The sequence below is a fragment of the Chroicocephalus ridibundus genome, chromosome 8 (assembly GCF_963924245.1).
Source record: "Chroicocephalus ridibundus chromosome 8, bChrRid1.1, whole genome shotgun sequence".
In the NCBI taxonomy this organism is placed as follows: Eukaryota; Metazoa; Chordata; class Aves; order Charadriiformes; family Laridae; genus Chroicocephalus; species Chroicocephalus ridibundus.
Window position 1 is genome coordinate 13,486,226 of NC_086291.1, and position 15,825 is coordinate 13,502,050.

General features: G+C 40.8%; 1 protein-coding gene across 2 annotated transcripts in view; it reads left to right on the plus strand.

Moving 5' to 3' along the window:
* Window positions 1–454: 454 nt before the first annotated feature.
* ST6GALNAC5 (ST6 N-acetylgalactosaminide alpha-2,6-sialyltransferase 5) overlaps window positions 455–15,825 on the plus strand; it is a 72,992-nt gene continuing 57,621 nt past the window's right edge. The window contains exons 1-2 of one of the 2 annotated variants that reach the window (XM_063344201.1): window positions 455–982; window positions 1,623–1,844. In XM_063344201.1, the coding sequence (XP_063200271.1) occupies window positions 917–982; window positions 1,623–1,844 (288 nt within the window). In that variant the 5' untranslated portion in view covers window positions 455–916. The remainder of the gene's footprint in view (window positions 983–1,622; window positions 1,845–15,825) is intronic. The other variant, XM_063344200.1, reaches the window with a different exon arrangement.

The window sequence follows — 15,825 nt, forward strand, 5'->3', positions numbered from 1 at the left end:
GGAGATATATTATTTTTTTTAAATGCTATGCTGTCAGTTTAATAACTCCGTAAGAAATCAACCTTAAAATGGCTTGTTTTGAAGGGGCACATTTATAAACGTGGAAATCCCAGAGCAAGAACTCTATGTAATTTGAGGTCTGTTAATAAAGTTTTCACAACTGAACTGTACACCATTAACACAAAAAAGAGAAATAATTAGAAAAAAAAACCCTAACACTTTGGGAGGCTGCTTATGAAAGGAGAGTGCGAAAATGTTCGTCTTCAGAAACCAAAAAGATGGCATGGTGAGCAAGTCTGTGAGATTTACTTTAAAAAAATGAAGAAAGCTTCTGTTTAAAAAAAAAAATTGAAACCAGTTTTTAGGGCTTGAGAGAGAGAGGGTGTTCTTAGCACCGCACAAGGAGTTGAGGGCGTCGATTTTTTTACTAACGTGAATTTAAAGTATTGCCTGAACGCTGCCAGCGTCAGGAAACCCAGCTAGCGGTGGGAGAATGGCGAATTTTCCGCCAGGAAAAAATACAACTAACGTAATGTGAGGGTCGTGCCCCGGTGCTGGAAGCAGGACAGACGCTTGGGCCGAGGGCGGGAGCCCCTGCCCGCCCGCCCGATGCCCGCCGGGGGCCGGAGAGGCGCCGCCCGCCCGGTGCCGCCGGGGCCGCGGTGGCCGCCGCGTCGCTCCCCGCCCCACCGCGCCGCCGGAGCAGCGCGACCGAGGGGGAGGCAGAAGTTAACTTCCACCTGCCCTGGAGCCGCCGCTGCGCCGGCAGGAGGAGGCGGAGGCGGGGGCGGAGGCAGGCGGGGCAGCCGAGGACCCGGCTCTGGCAGGCTCCGAGGGTCCGGCCGGGTGTAATTCCCCCCTAATCCCCGCCACGGCGGCGCTTCCCTGGCCGAGCCATGTCTGCGGCTTCCCCGCCATGCCGAGCCTAGCGGGGAGCGGGAGGACTGGCGGCCGGGAGGCGCACAAAATGAAGACCCTGATGGTAAGTGCATTGTTGGCACTGCTCATCCCGGCTCCGGCGGCGGGGAGGAGGAGAGGAGAGGAGCAGAGCGGGGCTGCCCCGGGCACCCTGCACACGCTCCAGCCTTCCCCGGGCTGCATCCCCGCGGCTCTTCGGGATCGCGGGGAGGCGAACAAAACCCCGGCGGCGGCGGCGAAGAACTTTCCGCCTGCTTTCTTTTATTCGTGTTGCTCGTGGTTTGGGGGTTTTGTGTGTGTGTGTGTGTGCTCTTTAAGGAGCGTACAGAAAGCCGATGTGCTTTAAAGGACGAGGCTGGAGGTAGCGGCGCGGGGGGGAGCGCTACGATCCCCAACACTCGTTAAAATGCACGAATGAGATGCCCGAAGGGGGACGGCTGCATGGGAATGAGAGGCGCGGGGGAACCGGGCACGCAGAGGGGAGAAGAGGCAAGGGAGCAGGGCTGGGGGAGAGGGAGGGAGGCCGGAGAGGGGCCAGGAGCAGGAAGGAGGGGGTTCCCCAGTTCTCTCCTCGCACTTTTGCCGGGTCTCTGGCGACGTGAAACTTGCGGGCGCCGGGGGAGCGGTGCGCCCCGGAGGGCCCCGCGGCGGGGGGAGCCCGCTGCCCCGCAGCGCTGAGCCGCCTCTCTCTCTGCCCCCCGCAGCGCCACGGGCTGGCCGTCTGCTTGGCGCTCACCACCATGTGCACCAGCTTGTTGCTCATGTACGGCGGCATCGGCGGCGGGGGCCACCCGGAGCCGCCGCGGCGGCAGCAGCAGCAGGTGGCGGCGGTGCCCAGCCGCCCGCCGGGACGCGGCCAGCACCGCCCGGCGCTCCCCGTCGGGGCCGGCCTCCTGGAGGGCTACATCAGCGTCCTGGAGCACAAGGTGAGTCCTTCGGCCGCGGGGTCGCCCCTCTCACCCGGTCCTCGGTGTCCCGTCCTCCCTAGGGGTCTCCCGACCCCCTTACATGCAAAGCTCGCTCTCTTTCCTGCCCTCCCTGCGGCGGCGGGTCCACCCCCGGCGGGATGGGGTGCCCTGGTGCCTCGATGGCCGGGCTGGCGTCACTGCCCTGGTGCCAGGCCCTGGGGTGCATGGATTAACGGGACCCGGTGCCCAGCCTGCGGTTAGGCCTTTGTGGAATGTTGGTTTTTTCTTTCCTTGCCCAGTAGAAGATGGAGGGTGAAGTGTTTTGTTTCTGATGTTGGATGCTAGAAGTACACTACAAATGTTTATGACAATATTAAGAAGGGTTAAAGAAGGAAGTTTGGTTGCTGGAAGAGAGAGTCAATAGGCAGGTGTTTATTCTTCACCCATTTCGTCTTGGGAAACTGAAGAGAAGCGTATCTGCTGCATAAACGACCTTTTCATCCTCCTCCTGGAAAGCAGAAGTTGTCAACTATCGTCTTCATTCTAGAAATTGGGGGCATCTCTTTAATGGTGAACAAAATGATGTCCCTCCCCTTGACACAGGAATTACCAGGCTGGATTGTCAGACTGTAATACCCGTTTACCAGAGATAGGCAGACTAAGCTTTGATATCTCACAGGGCAGACGTAATGACATAAAGCGAGCAAGGTGGCACATCCATGCTGAAGAGATACTTGAGCTTCAGTAATTTTCTCAGAAGGCAGATTTCTCTACTTCTTGTGCAGCGTTCAGTTTGTTGCATTTACCTGGAAGCTCCAAGGACCCCTCTCTGCCAAACCCCCAGATAATGTTTAGTACACACACTTCTTGAAGTAAAAATTTATTTCAGAAAATAAGCAAGGGAAGTGAGGAATCTTAACTTTTTCATGTTTTCACATCCAGACTGACATCTTTCTGAAAGATCTGTTGTCAAACAAGTTACTGAGCTCAGTTTAGAGGTACGGTATGAAGATGAGTGACTTTGATATACAGAGATTTTTATTGTTCCTTCTGGCTTCACTCTCTATGCAAGAGTCATCTGTAGGGCTCTTAACACAGAAAAGTAGCTCATGATGGTCCCTTGTAGGCTTTCTTGGCTTTCTTACGTGGTTCTCCTGGAAATTCTCTAATGTGATGTCTGTATAGAAAAAGGTCATGGGGTTCCCTACTGTGTGAGCTGTTGTCTTGTAATTCTTTTTTTCTTCTTGGACATGACTGTAGTGATAAGGTGTAGATATATATGCACATGATTTTTGTAAGCAGTAATAATTGAAAAGGTGTCTACGGGTTTTTAGGGTGTATATGTGAGTAGTCTTCTGATGCTGGTAACCCCTTACATTGATTTCTCCTGACTCCCAAACACCCCTCATTAATAGAACGTACTTAAAATCACTATTCTGTGTTTTTCAGCGTAATTTTAATGTTTCCCTGTGTTTTGGAGAAGGATGATCCTCTAGTTTTTTTAATATATTTTAATATGGCCCAAAACCCACAGATGCTCCATTTCTGAATTTCATTTCACATAGCTCATGCCTCACAGTAATAATCTGCTGAATCTTTAATAACTCTTCCACGTAACTTCTGGGGTTCAAAAAGAAGATTGTGAGCCCCTGCTATGTTCCCAGCTTGCTTTGTCTTATTTTAACGCACATGAGGTCATGCGGAGAGCTGTGCCACCATGGTATACAGAGCAGTAAGGACACTGTATTGCCATAAGGAGATGATGGGGGAGAGAAGGGCTCAGATTTTACTCTTAATAGTGTATTTGTCTTAGTATTTTAACAGACCCATATATTTAACATGGATTTACAATCTCAGAATACATAACGTTTCCTGCAGAATAAAAAATGGAGAATGCAAAAGATTGCAGGCATTAATGGTTTGAAAAAAGAAGGATGCAGGATCGGTGATGATGAGAATAGGGAGAGAGATTGGAAGGACTGGGGAATGGTGAAAAATTTTCAGAGAATGTTGTTTTTGGGTGGGATACTGGAGACTGCGGAGAAGACAGTGTGAATAGCAAGCAGCTCACTTGGAGCAACCAGCTCAAAGTGAGAGAAAATGAAGGAATTGGGGAGGTTTAAGGACTATTAGGAGAGCTGCAAGAAGAGAGCAAGATAAAATTCCTTAGCTGTGAGTAGGACATGGTATTTGAAGAGACAGGGAGGTCTGGAAGGAGATGAAAAGTACCTGTTGTGTAAGGACAACAGGCATGGAAAGGTAAGGAGGGAATTGCTTCAGCAATGGTACATGTTATTTTGATGGCACAGGGGTGACTGTGAAATGACAATGGGTGGTAGATTTTTCACAATATAGGTTCCTTAATTTCCCATGTAGAATCTTGGGATTGTCTGTCAGGTTGAATGACCTGAAACTGAATGACCGTTAAACAAAATTCATCCCTGGTATGTGTTTGTGCATGAATGACAGTTAGCAGTAGACAAAATGTCTAGATCATTCAGATCTAGGAGCTGAACGATGTTCTTAACTTTAAAAATACTTTGTTTCTGGATCCCATAGTTTGCTTTAATAGGAAAACCAAGTTTCATGTTTGTGGTGGTGTACCCATTTTGATGCATTTAATGAGAGTAAGTATGCACATACATGTAAAAGCTATGTGATAATTACTAAAGTTATTATTAATCCATAATTACAATATGAGTATTGACACATACAGAAGCTGCGTTATATGGTAGTATAGACATTTCTCTTTGGGGATGAAATTTAACAGTTGTCCACATTGTGAAATATCATGTGTTATAAAAGTCTATCACTACTAGCAGTACAGTTCATTTAGTAGTGCTGGGTGGTCATGTATGGAGACTATGCCAGAAAATGAAGGTACTTAGTAAAGTACCACTGATTTTAAAACATAGCTTGCAATATTATAATTACCAATTATTTCCCTCCTTTTATTTTATATTCACTAAGAATTGTAGTTCCTCATCCATCCTGTCAAGATAAGCAGGCATTCTCTGAGAATATAGCTAAAATATGTGATATTCTTTTTACTGGTTTGAAGAGCCTTTTTGCAGGAGTCTCTTGGCACTTGGTCAGATCTGTGACATTTTGTTTCCCAGTGCTTTTTTCCCCTGAATCAAGCAGCCCAGATCAGAACCCACCTTCTTAGCTTTAGCAGCCTTTCATGGTTTAGCAATGCAAACTTTGTTTTTGTTGCGTTGAACTCTTAAAACAAGAAAATTCAGAAATGCAGTGGATTCAGAGTTCGGTTCTTGGCATTTCACCTCTGCACGTCCCAGACCAACAGTTGACAGTCATTATTGATGGATGTTTGAAATGAACGAATGATATCTTTTTTGTTCTTAATAGCCAGGTATTTATATCCTAAAACCTCTCACATTTGGAACGGAAAACATGGTTTGCTGGCAGTTGCTATTGAGAGGGCAAGGAGTGAAACGAAGTGGAGAAGTAGCAGCTACCCTTCTCCTTTGAGGAGCTGTTGCTTCCTGCAGAGGCACATTGGCAGAGTCTGGCACTGCTTAGCTATTGCATCTGTTCTGCAATTAGGAAGGACAAGAGTCCCGGACTGTCAAACTAACATCTTTCATTAATTCTTTGAGTGTAATCCTGAAATTAAAGAGGCTTTGTCACTGCTGTCGAGGGAAGCAGAATTATGCTTTTCCATGGGGAGGCATGGGGATAAGAATTTCTGTTGATTTATCATAGTGCTAGCAAGAAATTACAATGCTAATATTTTTAAAGCAATTACTGCATACAAATAAGAGACTGTTAATGAAAGTAGGAAACCTAGCACTATTCCAGAACTTGCAAGAAATAAATATTTAACCATTATATTACTATTCTGAAATTAATGTGAGAACATGTCTCTGGATAGTTAAAAAGCTTTTTACCCAGTATTGACTCAACAGTTGGCACTGCGAATAAAGTATGAATTTGTCACGTATGTAATTGAATAATATTTCAAGCCATCAAGGATTCTGTTTCTCAGAAAATAAAAAACCAAAACGTATCAAAATCAATCTTGCAGACAAACCGTATGATTTATTGGAACCATGTCTAAATACCTTAAGAGGGCATTGAGATCAACATGATAATTTAAGTGATCACAACGATTTCTTAATTTATGATAATGTAAGTTATCATATGCAAAGAAATCTTTGTGATCCCTTTAAATTAATGCAGATGAGAGAATAGTGTAGTTAATGAAGTGTTTGAGGAAGAGTCATTCTGCAAATAGTGCTATAGCTCCTTAATCTCTGAGATACAATGGGTTCTTCTGGGATGAAACTATTTTTTCTAGGATAGTAAACTTCGTGCACTTAGAATAGGAGGGAATCTCACCATGTGTTATATTCTTTTTAATTATTAGAAAGAATTTGAATTTTTACCTAAATAGTTAAACCATTGATGGTTTGGGGCTGAAAAGTTTGTGGGAGGTCTCTAAACCGGCCTTCATAACGTCCACTTGTGTGAAGATGGGAAGGAATTAAATTATTTTGAGAGTTTTAGTGTCTTTCAAATGAATTTATCACAGAGTCATAAGGTATCTTACAACAAACCAGCTTGCCTTGCCTGAGGTGGGATAGAGTCCACTGAGTTGAAGTAAACCGTATACCATGATTTCAGTACATGTTCCTATTTTCTGCTGAAATTCTTACCTGCAAAGGAAGGAGCACAGACTTTATTATGCAATTAAGTATTTGATGGAGCTTTTATTATGTGAGAGATCCACAAGGGGGAGACTTTATTCTAGAATAACCTTGTTGGGGGACACTTCCGTCTGTCACAGACCTAGGCAAGCTGTGAGTCCAAAAAGCCCCTCGTTCAGTGTTTTGTTGGTTTCTTAGCTTTTTTTGTATTTTGAGGTACTGTAGTTACCTTTTCCTCTGATAAGTGGTAGGTTCATTAAAACCTTCATACAGTGGGCAGGGTAAAAAAAAATAAAAATTGGGAGCATGACAGTCGGAGAATGTAACTGAATTTCCACACACGCAGAGCAGAGACAATTGTTTTATCGCATTTACCCGACATGTGAATTATGACTATCTTGTGCTTTATATTTTCTTACTTTTGACCTACTGCGGTAGTGGGCTTTTTCAGCCTAACAAATCATAATAGTGGTTTCAGTTTGATGAGCCTTGTCTAAAATTTTTAGCAGCTTCTGTGTGAGCTCGATGATAATAGCTAGTGTGCAATACGTAGCGCGCAACAATGATAGGAAATGATGGTACTTTTTCCTGTTTTCCAGGTTGCTTGGCACCTCTGCAAAGAACCAGTAGTCCTAGCCTGGCACTGTTCCTACTTAGAATATGGTGAAATATTTTCAAATCTTTACATATAGGTGTCAGCTGTGCAGTTTCTGCATTTATTTTATGAAAAAGGCCATATTCCGTAGTTGGACAATTCTTTTATAGAATTCTGACTCCAGTGTGCTTGAGAGAGAACACAAATGTTAGGTATCAGGATAATAAAAGCAAGTAATATTTTACAGTTATCACTAATTCTTTCTAAAATAAGTGCTGTTAAAGATGAAGTCTAACCAGTAGAGGTGGTGACTCCAGGCTGAGGTCTTGACCTGTTGCTTAAAAGAATTGTCTAAAAAGAGTACAGGTACTAATAAATATCCAAATGTCCCTGAAAATTGGAAGATGTTTGGTATGCATCTAATACGTGGTGATGTTACATTCATTCATGTAACATGATGCATAAAAATCTACCCAACCACGAATTAGTTGTGTTCTGACCATTTCCTGGTTATTGAGAAGATAAAGGAGCGTAAATCATTGCTGTTATACTGAAAACAGAGGAAGTATTGGGATTTATAACAGGTGAAGATCTTGCCCCGTGTAATTTGTGACATTTTATGATGTAGCTTTGTTCTTTCACAGAAACTGAAGCAAAAAGATTATTGCAGAGACTGTATCACAAAATTTTGATTGATTTCAGTACAAATATAAATAGTAGGTAGATGGTCAGGCCAAGACCATTAATGCAGAATTGTGTTTTAATTTTCTCACATTTTTAAAAAGTCACATCCCGCAGCAGTATATGGTACCATTAAATTGGTCATAATACATTATCTTGTTTTTACAACTGACTAAGACAAAGTTCTTTTTTTCTGTTTTTTTCTTCACAGAAGAAAAATTGCAGAAGCATGAAGATGTTTTTATTTATTTTGCACTTCTGTTTTTTGATTGATTCTGAATTATAGCCTTTATGCTGAACCGTGAAAAGTGAAGAATGACTATATATCTATCCTCTTTCCTGTTTTATGAATATCCTATGCATCATATTTTAATAAGTGGGTGCTGTCTGTTTCCCTTGTCTGCTTCCCTATCTTCTTTTGAGAACATGCAAAATTCTTCATTCGATGGATATGCAAAATAATTCCAGGCAGGGAATTGGTGACACTTTGTCTGCTAGTGAGATTTGCCTGTCTCTCATGCAAAAACACTTAATTTTTTTTCTTTTCATTTTCATCATTAGTTTCAATGACCACATTTCTATTTCTAGTATGTGCTGAAGTATATTATATTTGATAACCATTTGAAGTTATCATATTGTGCACTTTTTGCACACAGTCTTTCACTGTGAGCATTTTAGGCTGTTTTCACCTTCCTGTGAAGACAAAGTGTTCTTTTGAAGGGTTTTAATCCTTAGTGGAAGCAAGTCTGAACTAAATGAGATTTTCAATGACAGGAAATGTGATTTTTTTTTTTTTTTTCACAGTTGATGGATATCTCTCAATAGAGTTCCTTAAGTTCTCCCTTTCTGCTTGTCCTGGGGCATAAGTGGATATTGAGTGTCATCCTAACTATGTGATATCCTCAGAACAGTAGGCTGCAGGTAGTTTCCTTTTCCCGGTGACCTTCCTTATTAGTTTAACCTGTATTGCTCAGTAATGCTCTGTATGCACATCCTTGATGCTGAGGTGGCATTGATACGAAGAACTCAGTGTATTAATTGAACTTCTAATTAGGGCAATTATGATCAAATCAGCAGTCGTTTGATGCTGATATAAGCAGATGTGACAGCACAAAAGCTGCTTTGAAGGTGAGATGAAGCATTGTGGTGTTTCACCTCACTGTTTCACCTCGTTTCTAAGCAATCTCCATTAGCCATCACTCTCTTGCTCTAACAGTTAAAGCTTCAAGTGTTAAGACCAGGTTAATTACTGAAGTTTGCTATCAGCTGGAAAAGCAAATATTTTCAGTTCAGAAACTGCTATTAATTGTTCTCCATTGTAATTCTGAAAATACCCAAATACAGTTAAGACTAAGAGTCACATAGGAAGCAAGTGCACAAGTCAAAGCTGAAGCCTTCTGCCTTCAGAGAGTCTGTTTGCAACAGAAGTGCAAAATACAAATGGAGAAGTGGAGCTCTGAGGTGCCCCTTGGTGGTGTTATATGAAAGACAGAGTTGGGCGCTGAGAAGCACGTACACATTCCTATGGAGAATATACCACATTTGAACTGAGGTTAAGCAAATCCCGTAATACTGTTAGTGCCTGGGATGTATTCGGAGACACATACAATTTAAGAGAAGCATGATGTGTATATTAACTGCAATAATAAATACTAGATTCTTAACTGGAACCTTGTAAGAAAACTTCAGAATAAGATTGGGTTATTTTAAAATACAGAGGGGGCAAACGAATATATTTAATAGATTACTAGAGTATTTTTTCACAGTGACAGTGAACTAGTGCAAAATTTTCAAATGTCCCCAAGAAAAGGGAACAGTAATGGGTTTATATGGTGTACAGGCAGCATAGATCATTTTTTTTTAATTCAGATTTAATAATCTGGACTGTTGTAAGTAACATAGAACAAGAATATATAAATGTGTACTTAGTCATCAAATACAACACATTAAGAATTCATTGCAGCTGTAGAAAAATTTCCATTACAGAATGGATGGCTCAGGAAGAAATAACCTGGAAAAAAAGGAGGAGAATGTGTTTCTCAGTAAACAGTCAATGCATTTGGAATATGTATTTTTCTTTAGCAAATATTATATTTTGATTTTAGTATGTTATTAGCATCCTCAGGTATTGGCATGATGTTAATATTGCAGAAACAAAATATTCTGTAAATTTTGTACTGTTGGACAGTATTAAATTAGAATGTATCTTGCCCTCAGCCATAGCAGGTCATAAAAGTAGATGTAATAACACTCAGCAGAGCATCAGTCTAGAGTTATCTCTAAGGAAAAGAAAAATTCAACAGTGCAAGTTTGTGCAAATGTACATCTGTATCAAGCTTTGTGCACAGGAAAGTTAAAGGAATAATGTTATGCTTAAGAAATGGCTCACTGAGAAATAGACTTCTAGAGACTGTGTTCATCATCAAGTGCTTGCTACTTAGCATACCTGCATGAGGTTAAAACCTTCTCTCCCAGTTTGAGACACCAGGCCGTGTTTTGTAGATAGTGATATGAGTTACATTCAGGCTCATTATCTTCTAAACTTTCTCGGCTGCATTGCGTTCTCTGGGCATAGAGATTTTTATTCTGTTTCAATGGAATTCATCCTTGTGACTTGTACAAAACGTAAGCATCTGAGGAAGCACCTAATAGAGGCAACTGAGAGGAAGGTAGCGCGTGGCTACAGGCTAATAAAGTGTGATGCAGAGATCCCAAAGCTGGTGGAGGCTGGGTCAGTAAGTCTACATAGCGTAGTCTGAGACAGGCTTGTTAGCTTGAATTTGAAAGCAGAATAGTCACACTGTATCTGAACAAATAAAACCTGACCTTTGGCAGGTACATTTCTTGTGGAGCTGGGCTGGCTCTGCGTGTGCTTTCTGTGGCATTCAGGGTCAGGACAGGCTACACATGGTGCCTGGGGAATGATAGTAGAGATGTGCCCCAGACATTTCTGGACAATTCTCAAGTGCAGTCCCAGGGACTGAAACTGCATTTGAAATACTAGCTGTTTTTTAGCCATCCAAACTATATACACCTTGTATTTGGTGTATATAGTCCAGACTATGTACACCTTGTACACCTGGCCACAGCAATGGTATGTTTAGAAAACATTAGGATTTCCAAGACTTGTCCATAGTCCTTGTGAGAAAGCTTTTGGCCAAACGCATGGAAGCAGTACTCTCCCGACCTTATCCTCAGGCTTTACGCAGAGCTCAGAAGCTCACAGGGAGTATGTGCTGTTGTACAACCTGTGCTGTCCTTTCCTGTCTCTGCTCCAGCTTTGAGTATGGCATTTTTGGTCAGTCCTTCAGACACTTGGCTAAAGTTCATCCTTGGAGATTAGAACAACGACAAATGCGCTCCTAAATTTTGTTGCTGTCCATTTTATTCCTAATGCTACTGTAAAAGGGTTAGTTTTACACGTCAGCATATTGGTTGACTCTAAAATAGGAACCTAAAACCTCAAAATACAGCCAGTGGTCTGACTGCAGCTGCAAGAGTGATGCAGAGTTAATACTACCTGTCCTTCCTCAGCTCTTCTGCCTGTGCCTGCACAATTTGAGGTGAACTCTTTTTTTAAAAAGAAAACATAACAAAACACTTTGTATTTTATTTAGATAATTTCTTTTTTAACACTTAGGTTTTTGATGACTCTCCAAAATACATTTTACAAATTAAAAACCTATGGGAAAGTCACCGCCACTGCCATTTGTTCATCTACTTATGTATTCTCTTTGTAACACTGCTCTGGTTTTCTTTCTGTTTTTAATAGTGATTCATGAGCCTTATGAAGACTGAGACGGTTTGTTATAATATTGCTCACATTATCCATGAGAACTACCTCGGACATGAATGGGACTATACACAATAACCGGCACTTCAGTAAGGGTTTCCCCCTCTTGCCAAGTGCCAGCTGCCATGATGTCTAAGCATATGTCTGTATGGGATGTTGCCAGCAGACGAGAGCATGCTCTGCCCTCCCTTTGAGCTGGTTGGAGACACGGCGTCTCTGCTCTGGCAGCTGAGGAGCTGCAGTTAGGATGTTGCTAAGCCAGAACTAATAAGCTTGACTGAGAGGCAGGGTTTATTATCTTGGGCTCAGCAGCATATTTAGTGTGGTTATGTAGCTGACACCATAGAGCTTCTCTGCGTCCTACAGTCTTGACGCACGGGCGATGGCTGGTTGTACGGAGCATGGTCTGATATAGGCTTGCATTTCCCTGCAAAAATCTGCTAGTCCATATCCTAATGGTTTCCTAACCCTGCTCTGGAGGGGCATTTTCAGTCCCCTGCCACACCACCAAGAATTTTCTACCTAATACAGTTGGAGAATATAAGTACAACCTACACATTTATTGTACCGTTGCACACTTCTCAGCATTCAATCAGAAGTCTTACATACCTCACAGTACTCTTGTTAATTAAATTTTGGTCATTAGATTGCCACATGTTTAGTACACTTAACAAAAAAGGCTATTTTTCAGCATTTCTCTTTTGTACAGCAGCCTAATATGACAGATGATGTTGTGGATCAGGTTCTCAAAGTTTGAAATGAGACCCTAAATTAAGTTCTCGGAGCATGCTTTAGTCCTCTATAGGCACCATTTATGACAAAATCTGTTTTCACTGGCCACATACTTATCAAAGAAAAGATTTAATTGCTTTGCTTTAGAAAATCTTGTTTGAGAATGAGGCTAAGAGGCGTTTTGCTTGTAACATGGCTATTTCTATACACATAGGTTTCTATATTTCTATATATATAGGCTATTTCTATATTTCTATATATATAGGCTATTTCTATATAAATAGGTTATTTAATTTGTAGTGTTTGTGTTTTCATTTGTGTTTTCTGGTATTCTTACCATGTATATTTCTTTGGAAATGTTGACGACTGTATCTTAATTTTTTCAATGAAGAATTTGTGCTGACAGGATATTTACTAACGTACTAACTAACTATTCGCTAATGTACAACTGCTGAGCCTTGATGTTACTCTTTCTGTATGTAATTATCATAGTAATAGATTTAATTTTGATTTATCTTTTAATTTTTATGAATAGCCAAAAGCTCTGTTTTTTTTACAAGTAGAATCTAAACTAGAGCTAAATTCCTTACTTCCGCTGTATCTGCTTTATGTATTGGTAGCGGTGCAAAGAAGTGGTGAACCTAGTTATAGATATGCTGAATATTCTTTCTCAGGAGTAGTGTTGGTGTATCCCTGATGGTTTAAGGGCATAAATGAGGTACTTTGTGCAGCTGGTAGATGTGGAGGAGGGATATCAGGGCCAGGAGGGTATCTCTGGTATTAATGTGTCTGATTTCTTCCAGCATAGTGATCCCTTTTGATCTGCAGCAATTTGTGCAATACAGAACAGCTTTCAGGGTATCTTTAATTATGCCTGTGGACATTTTGGCCTGGAAAGTGAAATGAGGCTTTAGAATCACCTTTCGCTCCCAGCTGTGTTGATCTGAAACTTCGCACAGCTTGTTACCTACCTGTAAGTGCAGGGATCACATTTCTGCTCTCATGAAAGACACGGAATGTGCAGCACCCTGGGCTTCAGCAGAAGGTGCAGCTGCATCTCAGCCTTCCCGTCAGAGCTCTCACTGCTGTCAAGATAGAATAGCAACATATCCTATACATACATACACATATAACCTGCAAAAGCACATATCTTCAGATCAAATATAGATTGGAGACAGTTCACAGGACCTGAAAATCCTGCCTTTGAGATTTCATGTTGATATGGAATACAGTGGAACGGCTGCATTAGGAGCACCTTAGAAACAGACAGAGCATTATGCTTATATCAGTGCTCTCAGACACATATAGTATAGTGTGATTGATGATAAGATGCATCAGCTTTATTAAAGTTTCTCAGAAATGATTTTTTATAATTATGCCACTTCCCAGGGATATTTTTCAGTGTGTTATGAATATGACATCCTATTCGTAGTGCATAATGTGAAAAAAATCGTTTTAACATGACAATTAGTGTCCTAACATTTGAACTTTCATGTATGATGGTTAATTTTCACAGTCTCTCACAAATAAAAAAAGATTAATTCCACTTGAAGGTGCAAGAGGTGATCTCAGCGATGTCACACTAAGTTCAAGGACCAACAGTTATTTAAGTTCTCAAGACTTTTTAAAATGGAGTGCATTGCTCACAGGGAGCAATGAGAACCTTGTGACTGAGTTCAGAGGTAAAACCAGCTGTAACAGAGCAGCGCATAACCCAGTTTAGCTGAAATGGTAGTCCCGTCACCTCTTGCTTGTGGATGATGAGGAGGTTGCACCTGCTCCATTTTTGGTTTTTTGTGGGTTTTTTTTTGTTTTGTTTTTGTTTTTATTGGAATTGCTGTTTTTTGTGCCAGTCTGTGCAAAGCACCGAGGCTTTGAAATTCAAAATAGAAGTAATTTTTAAAAAAATAGTAAGTTTTCTGATTCCTTTTTGTTTCCCTTGGAAAACAAATAGATCTGTCAATTTTATTTTTTTTTTGTTTCATATCCCATACTTTACATCAGTAAAACTACTGAAAATTACATTACACTGTGTTTATTAAAGTTGTGCTCCTATGCAGTAATACACATAAGACATCTTATGCTGCCTTAAGGATTAAGTTAAGCTCCTTTGTCAAGCCTGTTGGTATGGCAGGACTGTTAATCTTTAACTGTCAGAGTCTGGTTAGATCCTTCTTTAGACTGAGGCCGTGCCTAAGTGCAAAGAAATTAAAACTAATCAACTGTCCTATTATTTATGCCTTCATATTTTTGCACAGAGCAATCAATAAAAATAGAAGCTGTGTTAGACATACATATTTCTATAAGAAGATTGCATTTCAGGCTCTTATTTAGCAGCATCATAATTTGCTTTATGTTTATGCTTGTGAAATACGAAGACAAAGTTGACAGAAGGTGTTCAAAATATGAAAATAAGACGTGCAGTGGGTGGCAGCTCATTGAAAGGAGGACAGGGGAAATTTTGTGAACCTACATTTCGTAATTAAAATTCCATAGAGTTGTCCACAGTATGTTCATGTTTTATTACATCAGTAATTACTCTTACATTTTCCTTTCAAATTATAACATTAAGGCACAAAAAAAGAAATGGGCTATAGTTGCAGCATATTTAGACAAGGCAAGTCCTGAAACAAAACTGTATGAAAAGAATGGTGAAGCTGGGAGGCAAAGTTAAATTCATTTTGTGAAAGATTAAAGCTAATATTTTAGCCCCAACAGGGTATAAAACGGGTAGTAAGAAGCCACAGTATTGTGCTATAATTAGCAAAGGCTTACATTTTATTGTGGATGTCTGTACCATTTAATTAATGTTGTCTTGGCTAAAACTTGTGAAGAGGAATTTTTTAATAATTATCTGATAATAGCCAACTAGTGCAATTTGTGCAAATATTCATTCAAAGTGGTAACGTAATAATCCAATGAAGTGATACAGGTTGTATGTTGAAGCAGCAGTTAAAATATACTACAGAGAAGCTTTTGAGTGTGGTAGATGCCTAAATTGTACTTTTCTAATCAGGCTATATTTTTTTAAATAATAGGAAAAAACCCTCAACAAATAACAATTTTCTTTCGCATTCTCCTTCAAATACAGTTTCAACTGGCCGTTTTTATATTTTACACACATATAACCTTCCCATTTTCTGAAACAAGAGGTTCTTTCCCTCAACTCATTAAATAATAATATTTTGTACTTACATATCACCTTGCTTCTGAGGATCTCCAAATGCCATAGAAGCATTAAATGGAGACTCCTGCCTTAAAGTACAGGAGTATTAACTCCTTATGACATAGGGGAATAGTGAAACAAAAAAGTTCAAACCATAGTTTTGACCTTGAGTGTCCAGCAAGGAGTTTCATGTAGGAGTTTGAAAAGTGCTGAGCATTAAAAACTGAGGGGACTCAGCCTCGGGATAGGTGCACGAGCAATCACTTGAGATACCTGACCTTCATACATGGCTTGGAAGCGAAATTTCAGACCTTGTTCTATGTAATGCTGAAGTTATATACAGTGGATTAGGAAAGTTATGC